The 15181-nt window shown below is 42.1% G+C and overlaps 1 protein-coding gene across 9 annotated transcripts in view; it reads right to left on the reverse strand.

Annotated features, from left to right (window-relative positions):
* Nucleotides 1-15181, reverse strand: part of LOC143019690 (transmembrane protein 135-like) — a 45876-nt gene that overhangs the window by 13473 nt on the left and 17222 nt on the right. For 7 of the 9 annotated variants that reach the window (XM_076175646.1, XM_076175641.1, XM_076175647.1 and 4 more), the window contains exons 8-9: nt 14491-14658; nt 2885-3025 (exon numbers count right to left, since the gene is read on the reverse strand). In XM_076175646.1, the coding sequence (XP_076031761.1) occupies nt 2885-3025; nt 14491-14658 (309 nt within the window). The remainder of the gene's footprint in view (nt 1-2884; nt 3026-14490; nt 14659-15181) is intronic. The other 2 variants (XM_076175649.1, XM_076175648.1) reach the window with 2 other exon arrangements.

Genomic DNA, 15181 nt, shown 5'->3' on the forward strand with positions numbered 1-15181 from the left:
GCGCTTACTACATGGTTACTAAGTTTATTCCATTCATCGACCACCCTATTAGTAAACCAATTCTTGCCTATTTCCTTCTTAAATCTAAATCTATCCAGTTTATACCCATTACTGCAAGTCCTGCCCTGTTGTTTTATTATGATGACCTTGTTTGCTTCACCCTTATTATAGCCTTTGATCCACTTGAACACTTCTATTAGATCACCCCACACTCTGCATCTTTCCAGAGAGTGTAAGTTTAGGTGCCTAAGCCTCTCTTCGTAAGGCAAATTTCTGAGTCCATGTATCATTTTGGTCATTCTTCTCTGTACTGATTCTAGTGAATTTATGTCCATTTTGTAGGACGGAGACCAAAACTGTACCGCATAGTCAAGGATGGGTCTAACTATCGCTAGATAGAGTTTAATAATTACCTCTGCACTTCTATTCGTAACTGTCCTAGCAATGAAGCGTAATGCCCTGTTAGCTCTATTTCTGGCGCTAATGCACTGCTTCCTGGTTTTAAGGTCCGGACTCACCAGAACTCCCAAGTCCCTCTCTCACTCAGATTTTTCTAAAAACGTGTTATCTGGGTAGTATCTATTTTCGGGGTTGTGTAGCCCTACGTTTAACACGCTACACTTAAAGATATTGAAGTTCATTTGCCATCTCACCGACCATGTTAACGATTTATTAAGATCATCCTGCAGAATATGGGCATCGTCGCTGACCTAATTAGGAGTCCTATTTTAGTTGCGTTCCGAACAGCCGAACGTAACATGAAAATGAACATAAGTTGTTACTGTACGTTCCAGTAATGTATGACCATTCATACTGTACTATACATCCATAAATTCTATTACCGTATCTTATAAAACACCCCTAAATCATTAATTATAAACATAACATTGTAAAATAATAACATTAATTTCAAGCAACATAACGTGAGATGGTGGAAGAGGAGGAGGAGGAGGAGGAGGAAGGGAGGAGGAGGAGGAGGAGGAGACAAAACGTTCAGTCTGTCGTTTGTGCCATGTAAACAAAGGACGCAGCGTCATGCGTAGGTATCGTTTGAACATCACATACTACGGAGAGTGCGCTAAACTCAAAAATTCACTCAAAAATTTTTTTTTTACAATTTTTTTTAGTCGGTTCAAACGTAAAATCGAAAAAACGTAAAACGAATGAACGTAAGTAGAGGAGCGTCTGTATATATATATATATATATATATATATATATATATATATATATATATATATATATATATAATATATATATATATATATAATATATATATTATATATATAATATATATATAAATATATATAATATATACATATTTATATATATATATACATACATACATATACCAAGGCTTTTTTTCCCTTACCAGGGGGGTAGCCAAAAAGGACAAGACACAAAAACATTCCCACCCATTTCATCCCCGAAAACACTCCACACCCCTCCACCCTCCCTCCCATCTTAGCACCTCCTAGATGACGGGTCATCCCTGTACCCTGTCCACTGCCCTGGGTCAGAAGCAGTGTCGCAGGACACAGCACATCCACAGCAAGGCCGCTTCATTAAATCGGCGACCCCCCCTCTCCGTCCCCCCATATAAAGGGGAGGACGGGGAGAAATCCCTTCGGGCTGCGTCAAAAATTTTTGCTCACACACACCACCTCACCCCCATTCCCCCGTCCAATCCACCTCATGCATCACAACATTTTCCATATACAACCATTCTCCATTCACCCCTGTCTTCTGTCCTCTCCCGTCCTTCCTCAACCGACATTCCCCTCTTCCCCAAAGCCCCCTTCACCCCATCCATCCATCTCATCCTAGGACGTCCCCTCATATTCACTCCCTCCACATCTGCCTTCCATACCTCTTTTACTAGTCTTTCTTCACTCATTCTTTCCATGTGTCCAAACCATCCTAATACTCTTTCATCAACCCTATCTCCCAGCTCCCTTTCCACCCGTTCTCCTCCTCACCTCCTCATTTCTCACTCTATCTAGCCTAGTAACCCCCATCATACTTCTCAGACACTTCATCTCAAACACATTCAAGTTCCTTCTCTCTTCCTCTCTCATGTTCCATGTTTCTGCTCCATACAGTGCTGTTGGCACAATCACTCCTTCATACAGTCTCCTCTTAGCATCCATTCCCAGATTCCTATTCCTCATTACACTTTTTAAACCACCAAGGCATTTACTCGCTTCTCTCAATCTACATTCTACCTCCACCTTCACTCCACCCTTTCCTGCCACATTTGCACCCAAATATCTAAAACTATCCACTTCCTCCAGTTGCTCTCCCTTAATGCTCACTTCCATATTACTGCCACTTTCACCCCTTGTACATCTCATCACCTTACTTTTACCCACATTTATCTTCAGCTTTCTTCTATCACACTCTCCCAAACTCTGTCACCAGCTTCCTCAATCCCTCCTCCGATCCTGCCACAAGCATATATATATATATATATATATATATATATATATATATATATATATATATATATATATATATATATAGTGTATATAATAAAACAAAATCACAATTGTACTTACCCTGTACTTTCACTTATTTACCTAATTCTAGTATACAGGAAAGAAGCTACACTAATGGAGTACTGTCTACTACTCTCCAATTATTGTACTGAGACGAATATTTGGAAATAACACAGGATGCAGAGATGACCCATCATCTAGGATGAGCCAAGAGAAAGAGGGAGGGAGGGATGGTGAATGGGAGTGGAGTATGTGGGGATGAAATAGGGGGGTTGTGGATTTATGCCTTTGATTTTGTCTACCTCCCTTATAAAGGGGAAAAGTCATTGGTGTATATAAAAACAATATAAAAACTTACAGGAAGCAAATATATTTCACAAAGACTAACCTCAAAAGTCTTCCAGAGTAAGTACAGGGCAATTGAGGGTGCTGAATAAAAGTACATTGCCATCCCTGCAACGGCACCAGCCAAAGTGCCATGTGAGGCCTCGTCTTTACCGCGGATCCATCGACACAAACAACAAACCCCCTGTAATAAGAAATCCCTTCATAACATTTAATTTATAATTCAGTCTAAAGCTGGATTAAAATTAAAAAATTATCTATGAAAAATAAAGGTCCATCGTTTATAAATGATTTATGAAATCTAATAACAAATGTTTTGAACTTCAGATAATACATGTTAGAGTATGAGGTATATTTGAAGCATCCAGAACCAAAGTGAGGGAGATGCCAAAATCAAATTATGAGACAAATGTGATTGAAACTGACCTTTCTGCTAAAAACAAACTTTGGGACCAATATAATGACAAAGTTTGATTTTTGTGCTATCATTAGGCCTACATTTTTCTTGAAACTTGATTTTGCAGTCAATCATTCTGTTGTCTCAAGTTTCACCAAATGGAAAACCTGCAGCCCCAGAGGCTGGCAAGAGTCATCAAAATCTCCAACAGATCTTTCTGTGAATAAATTTTGAACTGTTGTCTAAATTCTGTTAATGTGGGACTGTTTTTTTGTATTATGTTGCTTGGTTGTTTAATTTATACATGGATGGGGTGCTGTGAGAGTTAAACGCAAGGGTAATGGGTTGGGGATTGGAAGTACATTCGAACCTCGAAAGCCCGGACCCCAAATGCCCGGACCCTCGTATGACCGGTCGAAATGAACAAAGGGCGGACTTTTCAAGCAAAGTTCCCTATTTGTCCGGTAGGTGGCAGCGACAAACCCGGCCCAGTCAAGCCGCCACCAGGGCTGCCGTTTCATAGAATTTTGTACCAAAACGTAGTAAAATAGTGGCATGTGGCAACTGCACAAGGACATGAGGAAATTTTTTCTACATATCAGCGGGCTGTTAAAAACGTTCAAAAACTCAAACTTTTGTTTAAAAATCAGAACTAGTTATCAAATAAATGGTACATCAAAATATGACTTTTATTGGTAATGTGTTACCGTATTTTTCAGACCATAAGGCGCGGGCAAAATCCAAAAAATCGGCCAAAATCGGGTGGTGTGCCTTATCGTGAGGTGTGCCTTATGTGTGGCTTCATTGCAAAAAAATACCTCAGACAGTGACGTACTATTTTGACATGTTTCTTAGCTAGCCTGCCGACGGCAACAGTGTATAGGCCTAGCAAAAGTTACAACAAAATTATAACCAAGATGCATGTATCTTGACAAGAAAATTGCAAAAAGTTAGACAGTTTTCGAGTCCATGCCACCGCATTCATTCACGCTATCATGGCTATGACATAATAGCGTCCACAATACAGACAGCCATTTTGCATTGGCCTAGTCTCGCTCAACTCTGACTGTAGTCATTTGAGTAGTCATGGACGTAATATAGCAATAGAAGATTAATTATTAATTTTGTAAATTAAAATGTATCAACGTAATATGCAATTTTGTGGGTGGAAATGAAAATAAAAAATACCTTGCTACAAGCAAATATGCTAATGAACGAAGTCGGAGTATAGGATCGGGACGTCATCTTGTCTCGGTACTTCCGACAGTACCTCGCCAGGTAAATTTTCTTGGAGGAATGTTATGGAGAGGAGATACATGCATTCCTTCAAGCTGCAAGAACTTTGTATACCCCGCAAGGAGAGAGAGTGGTTGAAAAGCCCGCCAACGTCTCTCACGACGAATACAAAGAGGACGATCCGAATGACATTTAATTTGCAGGTAATGATTTATTAAACACAGGTTAGGTTAGGTTAGACAAATTTATCATCCTTTCATTTCTTCAACGTCTGCATCTATCATAAACATGGCGTACCATTCGTCCGAAACGACTTCGTTACTTACGAAATCTGTTTTAGCACCTTTTTTTTTTTTCCGCACACACAATTGCATATTACGTTGATATATTATAATTCAAAAAATTAATAATTAATTTTCTATTACTATATTGCGCCCATGGTTGAAACTAAAAATTTACCTTCATTTGTAATCCTGAAAATAGAGAATTCTGGGAATAAAACTACTAATGTTGGTTTAATTTCCCACAATTCCCGTAACGTGTTTATGTTGTTTTTTAGGGGTACTGGCAGGGCAGACCATCCATGGAGGTGGTCTGATTTCACTGACCAAAACAAAAAAAATATATCATTTATTTTTGTAATTTTGCTAAATCCCAACCGATTTTTCTCATTTAACAACAAAAATGTTCAGTTCTGAAGACACTCACATATGCATGATTATCCGATGACGAGACCAGGTGCGCCTTATGTAAGGACGGGGAATAGCAAATTACGGCTGCGCCTTATGGTCCGGAAAATACGGTACAGGTAAACGTCGACTTACGATGGCCGCGACTTACGATTGTTCGACTTTACGATGACGACGACGACGACGACGATATGATAATTTAACCCCTTCCATACGGTGCCGCACACGTATGCGTCATGAGGAGCAAGTGGATTCGCGACGCTGCCATATCGGCGTCTTGATTATATTTATTGTAGTCGCCCCTGTGTTTTTACATTCTCTCAAATGATTCATTCTCTGTGGTTTTCAAAATTCGCGGGTGAAAGAGAGAACGATCGATATAAGCGGTGACTATATTTTATGATGCGAGTATTATTACGTCACGTCGTACGGCTGGCATTGGCTGCTGCCCGCGAGATTTAAGTCCCGTACTGAAAATACATATTATAGTGTTTGAATATGGTAAAAAGGATAAAAATGATTAAATAAACTACTGTACATGTTTAATAGGCTATATTCAGTATCTCTGGTGGTTAATATACAGGTAGGCTAGGTACAGTGACCACGGAACAGAGTGGGGATCGACTTACGATGAGATCGTCTTACGATGGCTCTATCGAAACCTAATGCCATCGTAAGTTGACGTTTACCTGTACTTATAAAATATTATACCCCAAAAGATACGTTTTTACCGTGTAGAAAAAATTCTACGCTAAAGTTTCAGCTTTCTTTTAGCGATAATATAAAAATATATATATATCTTACTGAATATGTTAGGGCATGGGGGCCTTATATACATTTAAGAATAAAAAAAAACTAGAACCAACATTTTGTCAAAGTTTGACAAGTATATCTTGCTATGAAAGTCTGCACACGCCCGAGAAAAATGTATGCCCCAGTATGGCAACACTCTCATTCTACACGGCAGTGTAGAAAACGCGGCAACCCTGCCCACCACCACTGTCCCGCGTGCATACCTTCCGATATTTACAGTGTACTGTACGTAATAAAGAATACAGTACAGTACCTGCATTACAGTTATTACAGAATTATTAGTATTATAGCATTATTACAGTATTGTTATTATTACAATGTTAGAGTATTATTCTTCTGTGCTTCTATGCCATATCATACATTACCTATACGTATAACACTATGAAAATCTATGGTCGTTAGGGCAATATTTTCGATGACCGGACGTTTGGCATGACCGGACAACCCTTACCCCCAATTAGTCCGGGCTTTCGAGGTTCGACTGTACATACATACATACATATACCAAAGGCTTTTTTCCCTTACATGGGGGTAGCCAAAAAGAAAAAGGCATAGAAATCACTCCCACCCATTTCATTTCCCATATATTCCACTCCCCTCCACCCTCCTTCCTATCTTGGCACCTCCTGGATGACGGGTCATCCCTGCATCCTGTCCACTGCCCTGGGTCAGAAGCAGTGCCAAAAGACACAGCACATCCACAGCAAGGACACTTCATATATTCAGCGACCCCCCCTCTCCGTCCCCTAATGCAGGCAAGGAGAAGACGGGGAGAAATCCATTCGGGCTGCGTCAAATTTTTTCTCATACATACTTCCTCACCCCCCCATCCCCCACCCACTCCCCCTCATGCATCACAGCCTCATCTATACACAACCCTTCTCCATTCACCCCTATCTTCTACCCTCTCCCATCCTTCCTCTACAGACATTCCTCTCTTTTGTAAAGCCCCTTTCACCCCATCCCTCCATCTCATCCTAGGACGTCCCCTCACATTCACTCCTTCCACCTCCACCTTCCACACTTCTTTCACTAATCTTTCTTCACTCATTCTTTCCATGTGTCCAAACCATCCTAATATTCTTTAATCAACCCTATCTCCCAGCTTTCTTTCCACCCGTGTTCTCCTCCTCACCTACTCATTTCTCACTCTGTCTAGCCTAGTAACCCCTATCTTACTTCTCACACATTTCATCTCAAACACATTCAAACTCTTTCTCTCTTCCTCTCTCATCTTCCATGTTTCTGCCCCGTACATTTCTGTTGGCACAATCATTCCTTCATATAACCTCCTCTTAGCATCCATTCCCAAATGTCTATTCCTCATTACACTTTTTAATCCACCAAGGCATTTACTCGCTTCTCTCAATCTACATTCTACCTCCACCTTCACTCCTCCCTTTCCTGTCACATTTGCACCCAAGTATCTGAAACTATCCACTTCCTCCAGTTTCTCACCCTTAATGCTCACTTCCAGCCTACTGTCACTCTCTCCCCTTGTACATCTCATCACCTTACTTTTGCCCACATTTATCTTCAGCTTCCTTCTTTCACACACCTTCTCAAACTCTGTCACTAACTTCCTCAATCCCTCCTCTGATCCTGCTACAAGCGCAGTGTCGCCAGCAAACAACAACTGGCTCACCTCCCACTTTTCTCCATTTTCTTTAATCATCTCCAACCCCTGACCCACTACCCTTGCATTCACCTCTCGCACCACCCCATCCATGTAAAGATTGAACAGCCAGGGCGACATAACACACCCCTGACGAAGTCCCACCTTTACCTCAAACCATTCACTCTCTCCATTTCTAATCCTAATGCAAGCTCTACTACTCTCATAAAAACTCTTGACTGCTCTTAACAGCTTTCCTCCTATCCCATATATCTGCAGTACCTCCCACAGTGCCTTCCTGTCTACCCATTGTAAACCTTTTCCAGATCCATAAAAGCCCAAAAAACATCCTTACCTTTTCCTATAGCTTTCTCATATATCTGTCTTACCACAAAAATCTGATCTACACATCCCCTACCTGTCCTAAAACCACACTGTTCCTCACCAATTACTCCCTCTGTTCCTCTCCTAATCCTCTCAATCAAGACCCTCCCATACGCCTTCTCAACTACACTGAACAGGCTGATCCCTCTGTAATTTCTACACTCACACTTGTCCCCTTTCCTTTGTAAAGCGGAACTATACAGGCACTCCTCCAGTCTTCTGGCACTCTACCCTCTCTTAAACAAACATTAAATAACCTCACCAGCCAGTCCACCATCACTGTACCTCCTTTCTTCAGACATTCTGCATGGCATCCATCCAACCCAGGTGCCTTACCTACTCTCATCATCTTAACAGCTGCTTTCACTTCATCCTTCCCTATTTCTCCTCCATTTTCCTCACTCATCACACTCATTTTCTTAGCGCTTCCCACTGCAACTACCTTTCCCTCCCTATCCTCCTTCACATTTAGCAACTCCATAAAATACTCTGCCCACCTTCCTCTCACCGCCTTCTCTTCCATTATCATCTCTCCATCTGCACCTTTTACCTTTTCTTCTCTTCCTCTTTTAACTTCCTTACAAAACATCTTTTTATTACTTTCAAAATTTTCTGTCATACTCTTTCCCCATTTCACATCTGCTCTCCTCTTTGCTTCGTTTATCTTATGCTTAACTTCCTTTCTCTTTACTTTATACCTCTCATATGATTCCCTTGTCCTAATTTGTAGCCAATCTATGAATGCCTGCTTCTTCTCTTCTACACCCTTCTTTGCTTCCTCATCCCACTACTCACTACCCTTCTTTCTTTTTCCTCCCACCCTCCTTGTTCCACACACCATCTTTGTACACCTTATGACTCCCTCCTTGAACCATCCCCATTCCTCCTCCACTCCTAGTTCTACTCTATCCTTTACTCTCTCCCACTCCTCTCTCAACTTCTCCTTTTTTTCTTCATTTAAGCAGTTCACTCTAAGTACCTCCCTACCTTCTGCCCTTTTCCTCTTTCTCCACCTATTCTCCACTCTCAATTTACCTTCCACCAGGAAATGATCTGATGTTCCCCCACTCTCTCCCCTTAGAACATGTACATCCTTAACTCTTCCTACCATACTCCTGGTCACCATTATATAGTCCATTAATGCTCTATCTGCCACCTTTCCATCCACTACCCTCTCCTATGTGTATTTATGCTTGACTTTCTTCTTAAACACTGTATTTGCTATCAGCAACTCTCTTTCAAGACACATCTCCACCATCAACTCTCCACTACAATTTTTGCCTCAAACTCCATACTTTCCAATCACTCCATCAATTGGTTAATTTCCTACCCTAGCATTTAGGTCTCCCAATACAACTACATTGACATTTCCCCCTAATCCCTCTATACACTCATTTATATCTACCCAGAATGCCTCCCTTTCCTCTACACTCTTCTCACTACCAGGTCCATACGCACTTACAAAAACCCACATCTCCTTTCCCAGCTTCATCTTCATCCACATCAACCTTGATGAAACCTCCTTCCACTCCACTATCCGCTTACTTATCTCTTCACTTACTAGTATAGCCACCCCTTCTCTCCCTCATCCCCTCTTCACTCCTGAGTACCTCCCAGCTACACTCCCAAACTCACAGTTGCCCTTTCCTTTCATTTTAGTTTCACTCAAAGCCAGTACATCCATCTTTCTTCTCACAAACATACTGCCTATCTCTTCCCTTTTACTCTCATCTGTACCACATCCACACACATTAAGACCCAAACCTTAGGGTACTGGTTGGAAAGCTCCCAGACCCTCTTATGCCTTTTCTTTCTTTTTTAGTCCATTTTTTGTCCCTTTTATGACTCAAGTGGAAATACTTGGTGACAGTATTCTTTTCCCCCACCACAGGGTATTTCCCCCACCACAGGATTGGAAATGGTTAAAGAAAATGGATAAAAATAGGAGATAAGCCATTTGTTGTTTACTGACAACACTACACTTGTGGCAAGATCAGAGTACGGATTAACCACTTCAGTACGGGACTTAAATCTCGCGGGCAGCAGCCAATGCCAGCCGTATGACGTCACGTAATAATATTCGCATCATAAAATATAGTCGCCGCTTATATCGATCGTTCTCTCTTTCACCCGCAAATTTGAAAACCACAGAGAATGGGATTCAGGGTGCATTTGGGAGAATGTAAAAACACAGGGGCGACTACAATAAATATAATCAAGACGCCGATATGGCAGCGTCGCGAATCCACTTGCTCCTCATGACGCCTACGTGTGCGGCACCGTATGGAAGGGGTTAAGGAAGTTAGTGACAGAATTTGGGAAGGTGTGTGAAAGAAGGAAGTTGAAGATAAATATAGGTAAAACTTAGGTGATGAGATGTACAAAAGGAGAGAGGCTGGAAGTGAGGCTGGAAGTGAGCATTAAGGGAGAGAGACTGGAGGAAGTGGATAGTTTTAGATACTTGAGTGCAAATGTGGTGGGAAAGAGAGGAGTGGAGGTGGAGGTAGAATAAAGATTGAGAGAAGCAAGTAAATGCCTTGGTGGATTAAAAAGTGTAATGAGAAATAGACATTTGGGAATGGATGCTAAGAGGAGATTGTATGAAGGAGTGATTGTGCTGACAGCACTGTATGGAGCAGAAACATGGAACATAAGAGAGGAAGAGTTTGAATGTGTTTGAGATGAGGTGCCTGAGAAGTATGATAGGGGTTACTAGGCTGGATAGAGTGAGAAACAAGGAGGTGAGAAGGAGAACACAGGTGGAAAGGAAGTTGGGAGATAGGATTGATGAAAGAGTATTGGGATGGTTTGGACACATAGAAAGAATGAGTGAAGAAAGATTAGTAAAAGAGGTTTAGAAGGCAGTGGTAGAAAGAGTGAACATGAGGGGCAACCAAGGATGAGATAGATAGACGGGATAAAAGGTGCATTGGTAAAGAGGGGAAATGTCTGTTGAGGAATGGAGAATGGTTGTGTCTGGATGATGCTGTGATACATGGAAAGGAGTGGTGGGGGATGGGGGGTGAGGGAGTATGTGTGAATAATAAATTGATGCAGCCTGAAGGGATTTCTTCCTGTCTTCTCTTCTTCTGCATGAGAGATGGAGAGGAGAGGTCGCCAATTACATGAAGTGGCCTTGCTGTAGATCTGCTGTGTCTGGATGCACTGCTTCTGACCCAGGGCACTGGGAGAGATACAGGGATGATTCATCATCCAGGAGGAGCCAAGATAAGAGGGAGGGAGTGGGGTAAATGGAAGTGGAGTATGTGGAGATGGAATGGGTGGGAGTGGATTGTATGCCTTTGTTTTTGACTACCTCCCTTGTAATAGGGGATAGAGCCTTTGGTATATGCATGTATATACTCTAAGAACCTCCCTACCTTCTAACCTTTTCCTCTTTCTCCATCTATCCTCTACTCTCAACATGCCTTCTACAAATAAATTATCCAATATTCAAAAATTATATGATATTCAATCCATCCCTGAATTACTCAACCCATCTTCTCTTGCTGGAGAGAGGGTAGAGTACCGGAGGACTGGAGAAGTGCCTGTATAGTTCCTCTTTACAAGGGAAAAGGGGACAAGTGTGAATGTAGTAGTTTCAGAGGGATTAGCTTGTTAAGTGTAGTTGGGAAGGCTTATGGGAGGATCTCGATAGAGAGGATTAGGAGAGGAACAGGAGTAATTGGTGAGGAACAGTGTGGATTTAGGACAGGTAGAGGTTGTGTAGATCAGATCTTTGTGGTAAGACAGATATGTGAGAAAGCTATAGGAAAGGGGAAGGATGTTTTTTGGGCTTTTATGGATCTGGAAAAGGCTTATGATAGGGTAGACAGAAAGGCACTGTGGGAGGTTATGCAGATTTATGGGATAGGAGGAAAGCTTTTGGGAGCTGTCAAGAGTTTTTATGAGAGTAGTAGAGCTTGTGTCAGGATTGGAAATGGAGAGAGTGAGTGGTTTGAGGTAAAGGTGGGACTTTGTCAAGGATGCGTTATGTCGCCCTGGCTGTTCAACTTATACATGGATGGGGTGGTGCAAGAGGTGAATGCAAGGGTAGTGGGTCAGGGATTGGAGATGGTTAAAGAAAATGGAGAAAAGTGGGAGGTGAGCCAGCTGTTGTTTGCGGACAACACTACGCTTGTGGCAGGATCGGAGGAGGGATTGAGGAAGCTGGTGGCAGAGTTTGGGAGAGTATGTGATAGAAGAAAGCTAAAGATAAATGTGGGTAAAAGTAAGGTGATGAGATGTACAAGGGGTGAAAGTGGCAGTAGACTGGAAGTGAACATTAAGGGAGAGCGACTGGAGGAAGTGGATAGTTTTAGATACTTGGGTGCAAGTGTAGCAGGAAAAGGTGGAGTGAAGGTGGAGGTAGAATGTAGATTGAGAGAAGCGAGTAAATGCCTTGGTGGATTAAAGAGTGTAATGAGGAATAGACATTTAGGAATGGATGCAAAGAGGAGACTGTATGAAGGAGTGATTGTGCCAACAGCACTGTATGGGGCAGAAACGTGGAACATAAGAGAAGAAGAGAGGAGTTTGAATGTGTTTGAGATGAGGTGTCTGAGAAGTATGGTGGGGGTTACTAGGCTAGATAGAGTGAGAAATGAGGAGGTAAGGAGGAGAACAGGGGTGAAAAAGGAGCTGGGAGATAGGGTTGATGAAAGAATATTGGGATGGTTTGGACACATGGAAAGAATGAGTGAAGAAAGACTAGTAAAAGAGGTATGGAAGGCAGATGTGGAGGGAGTGAACATGAGGGGACGTCCTACGATGAGGTGGATGGATGGGGTGAAGGGGGCTTTGGGGAAGAGGGGAATGTCTGTTGAGGAAGGAAGGGAGAGGACGGAAGACAGAGGTGAGTGGAGAATGGTTGTATATGGATGATGTTGTGATTGCATGAGGAGGAATGGGCGGGGGGGGGTGAGGTAGTATGTGTAAGCAAATTTTGACGCAGCCCGAAGGGATTTCTCCCCGTCCTCTCCTTATATGCAAGGGGGGACGGAGAGGGGGGGGTCGCCGATTAAATGAAGCGGCCTTGCTGTGGATGTGCTGTGTCTTACGACACTGCTTCTGACCCAGGGCGGTGGGCAAGGTGCAGGGATGACCCGTCATCCAGGAGGTGCTCAGATGAGAGGGAGGGTGGGAGGGGTGTGGAGTGTATTTAGGGATGAAATGGGTGGGAGTGTTTTAATGCCTTTCCCCTTTTTGGCTACCTCCCTTGAAAGGGGGGAAAAAGCCTTGGTATATGTATGTATGTATCTTCTCTTGACTGCCTTGACTTCCATCTGCACCTTTTACCTTTCCCTCTCTACCTTACTCCCCACTCCCCTCCCCTCCCCATAAGAACCACAAGAAAGGTATACAGAAGAAAAATAATTGACTTGATAGGAAAATCAAACCATCTCTTTATCCAGAAGCTAATATGTGGTAAGTATTGGGATGGGGAAAAAGTTCTACCCATGGTTTTTATGCATACATACATGTACCAAGGCTTTTTCCCCCTTACAAGGGAGGTAGCCAAAAAGGAAAAGGCATAAAATCATTCCCACCCATTCCATCCCTGAATACACTCCACACCCCTCCACCCTCCCTCTTATCTTAGCACCTCCTGGATGACGGGTCATCCCTGCACCTTGTCCACTGCCCTGGGTCAGAAGCAGTGTCGCAAGACACAGCACATCCACAGCAAGGCTGCTTCATTAAATCGGCTTTTATGAACTTTGAAAATGTTTGTGTAGGGAATTTGTTTGGAGTTCTATTTACAATGCTGGTAGACCTACCACAGCACTGAATACACCCCTTGCTAGTACCCCAAGCTCACTCAAAACTTGACCCAAGTGATTTTCTAAAGGACTTAAAAGCCTTATGTGCCCAAAAATATGGCATATCATTACAAGATAACGAGCAATGTTAGGAGAGGAAGTGATGGGATGGAAGCTAAACCACATAAGTTCTGCAGATAATATGCTGCTCTTGGTAAACTGTGATGAGGAGCTGCAGAGTTTAAAAATAATCTTGAAATATATGAAATCAATCAATCAATCTGTGGTCTTGGTTCTCTCATGCAGGAAACCTATGGGCCTAAGGTATCCAGCCACAGCTACTGATTTGGTCCATAAATCTTCTGCATAAAGTATGCCACTACAGTGAAAGGGGGAAAGAGTATCTCAATCAACTCCTCCATCATAATAATGCCTTTACAGGTTTCATTTCAGCTTCATGGCGAATTATTTTCTTCTGCTTATGAATGCCACCATAAAGCAGCATATATGTTAATGTTAACTCCTTCAATCTACTGATACATTTAGTGTTAGGTTATCTTGCTCTGCTTCTTCCCTCAAAGAAAAAGTTATCCAAATACACATTAAATTCCTTGAACTCAGTCAAATACATCTTGGATTAGATGGTTAAGACCAAACAAAAACACTCATCACACTGAGGAGCAGTCCTTGAAAAGAAGGGGTTAGGTGCAAACAAAAAGGTTATCACAACTCTCACAGAAACTGTGGTAATACCTTGAAGGCAGCAGTAAACCAGGCCAGGCCCAGCCCTGCTTTGAAATTGATGGGGTTTTGTAAGAGACTACGGACTTTGCCGGGGGAGCGGCCAAGGCGAGGCAAGGAGGTTACTAACTTAATACAAAGCTGGAGCAAGAAGCCTTGACTGAAGCTACGCACTGCACTCTGCAACATAAAGGGCTGAGGATCAACAAGACTGTACTCTTGCTAATAACTAAGGTTACCAAGGATACCATGTACCATGTAAAGGTATACTAATAGATGTGGTAAACATAACTTCTTACCCTACACATTTTGTCCAATTAGATGTAAAACAATGCTCAATTCTTTACTTTTTTTTCCCCCAGGTAAGTGGCAACGGCCACTGCATTGGCCCATAAGTCCATCAAGGAAGAAATATGGTGTTGTTGCCTGGGTATGCATATGGTGAGGCAACATCTGATGAGGTGTTTGGTGTCTTTAGTGTAACTGGGCCCAACTTCAATTGTATTTCTTACACATTTTCACACATAGAGAGCTGACAACATTAACTTGATATCTGTAATTGCATGTTACATGGAATCCTTGATAAACCTCCATTATGCATAATGAAATTGTAAAACTACAATAATTATGAACTAGTCTAGAAATGAAACTCTTGTGTTACCAGCCACATGAAAGAACAAGAATCAACCAAGGATCAGTATTA

The sequence above is a fragment of the Oratosquilla oratoria genome, chromosome 37, assembly GCF_046742065.1.
Source record: "Oratosquilla oratoria isolate Oo_2021 chromosome 37, ASM4674206v1, whole genome shotgun sequence".
NCBI lineage: Eukaryota > Metazoa > Arthropoda > Malacostraca > Stomatopoda > Squillidae > Oratosquilla > Oratosquilla oratoria.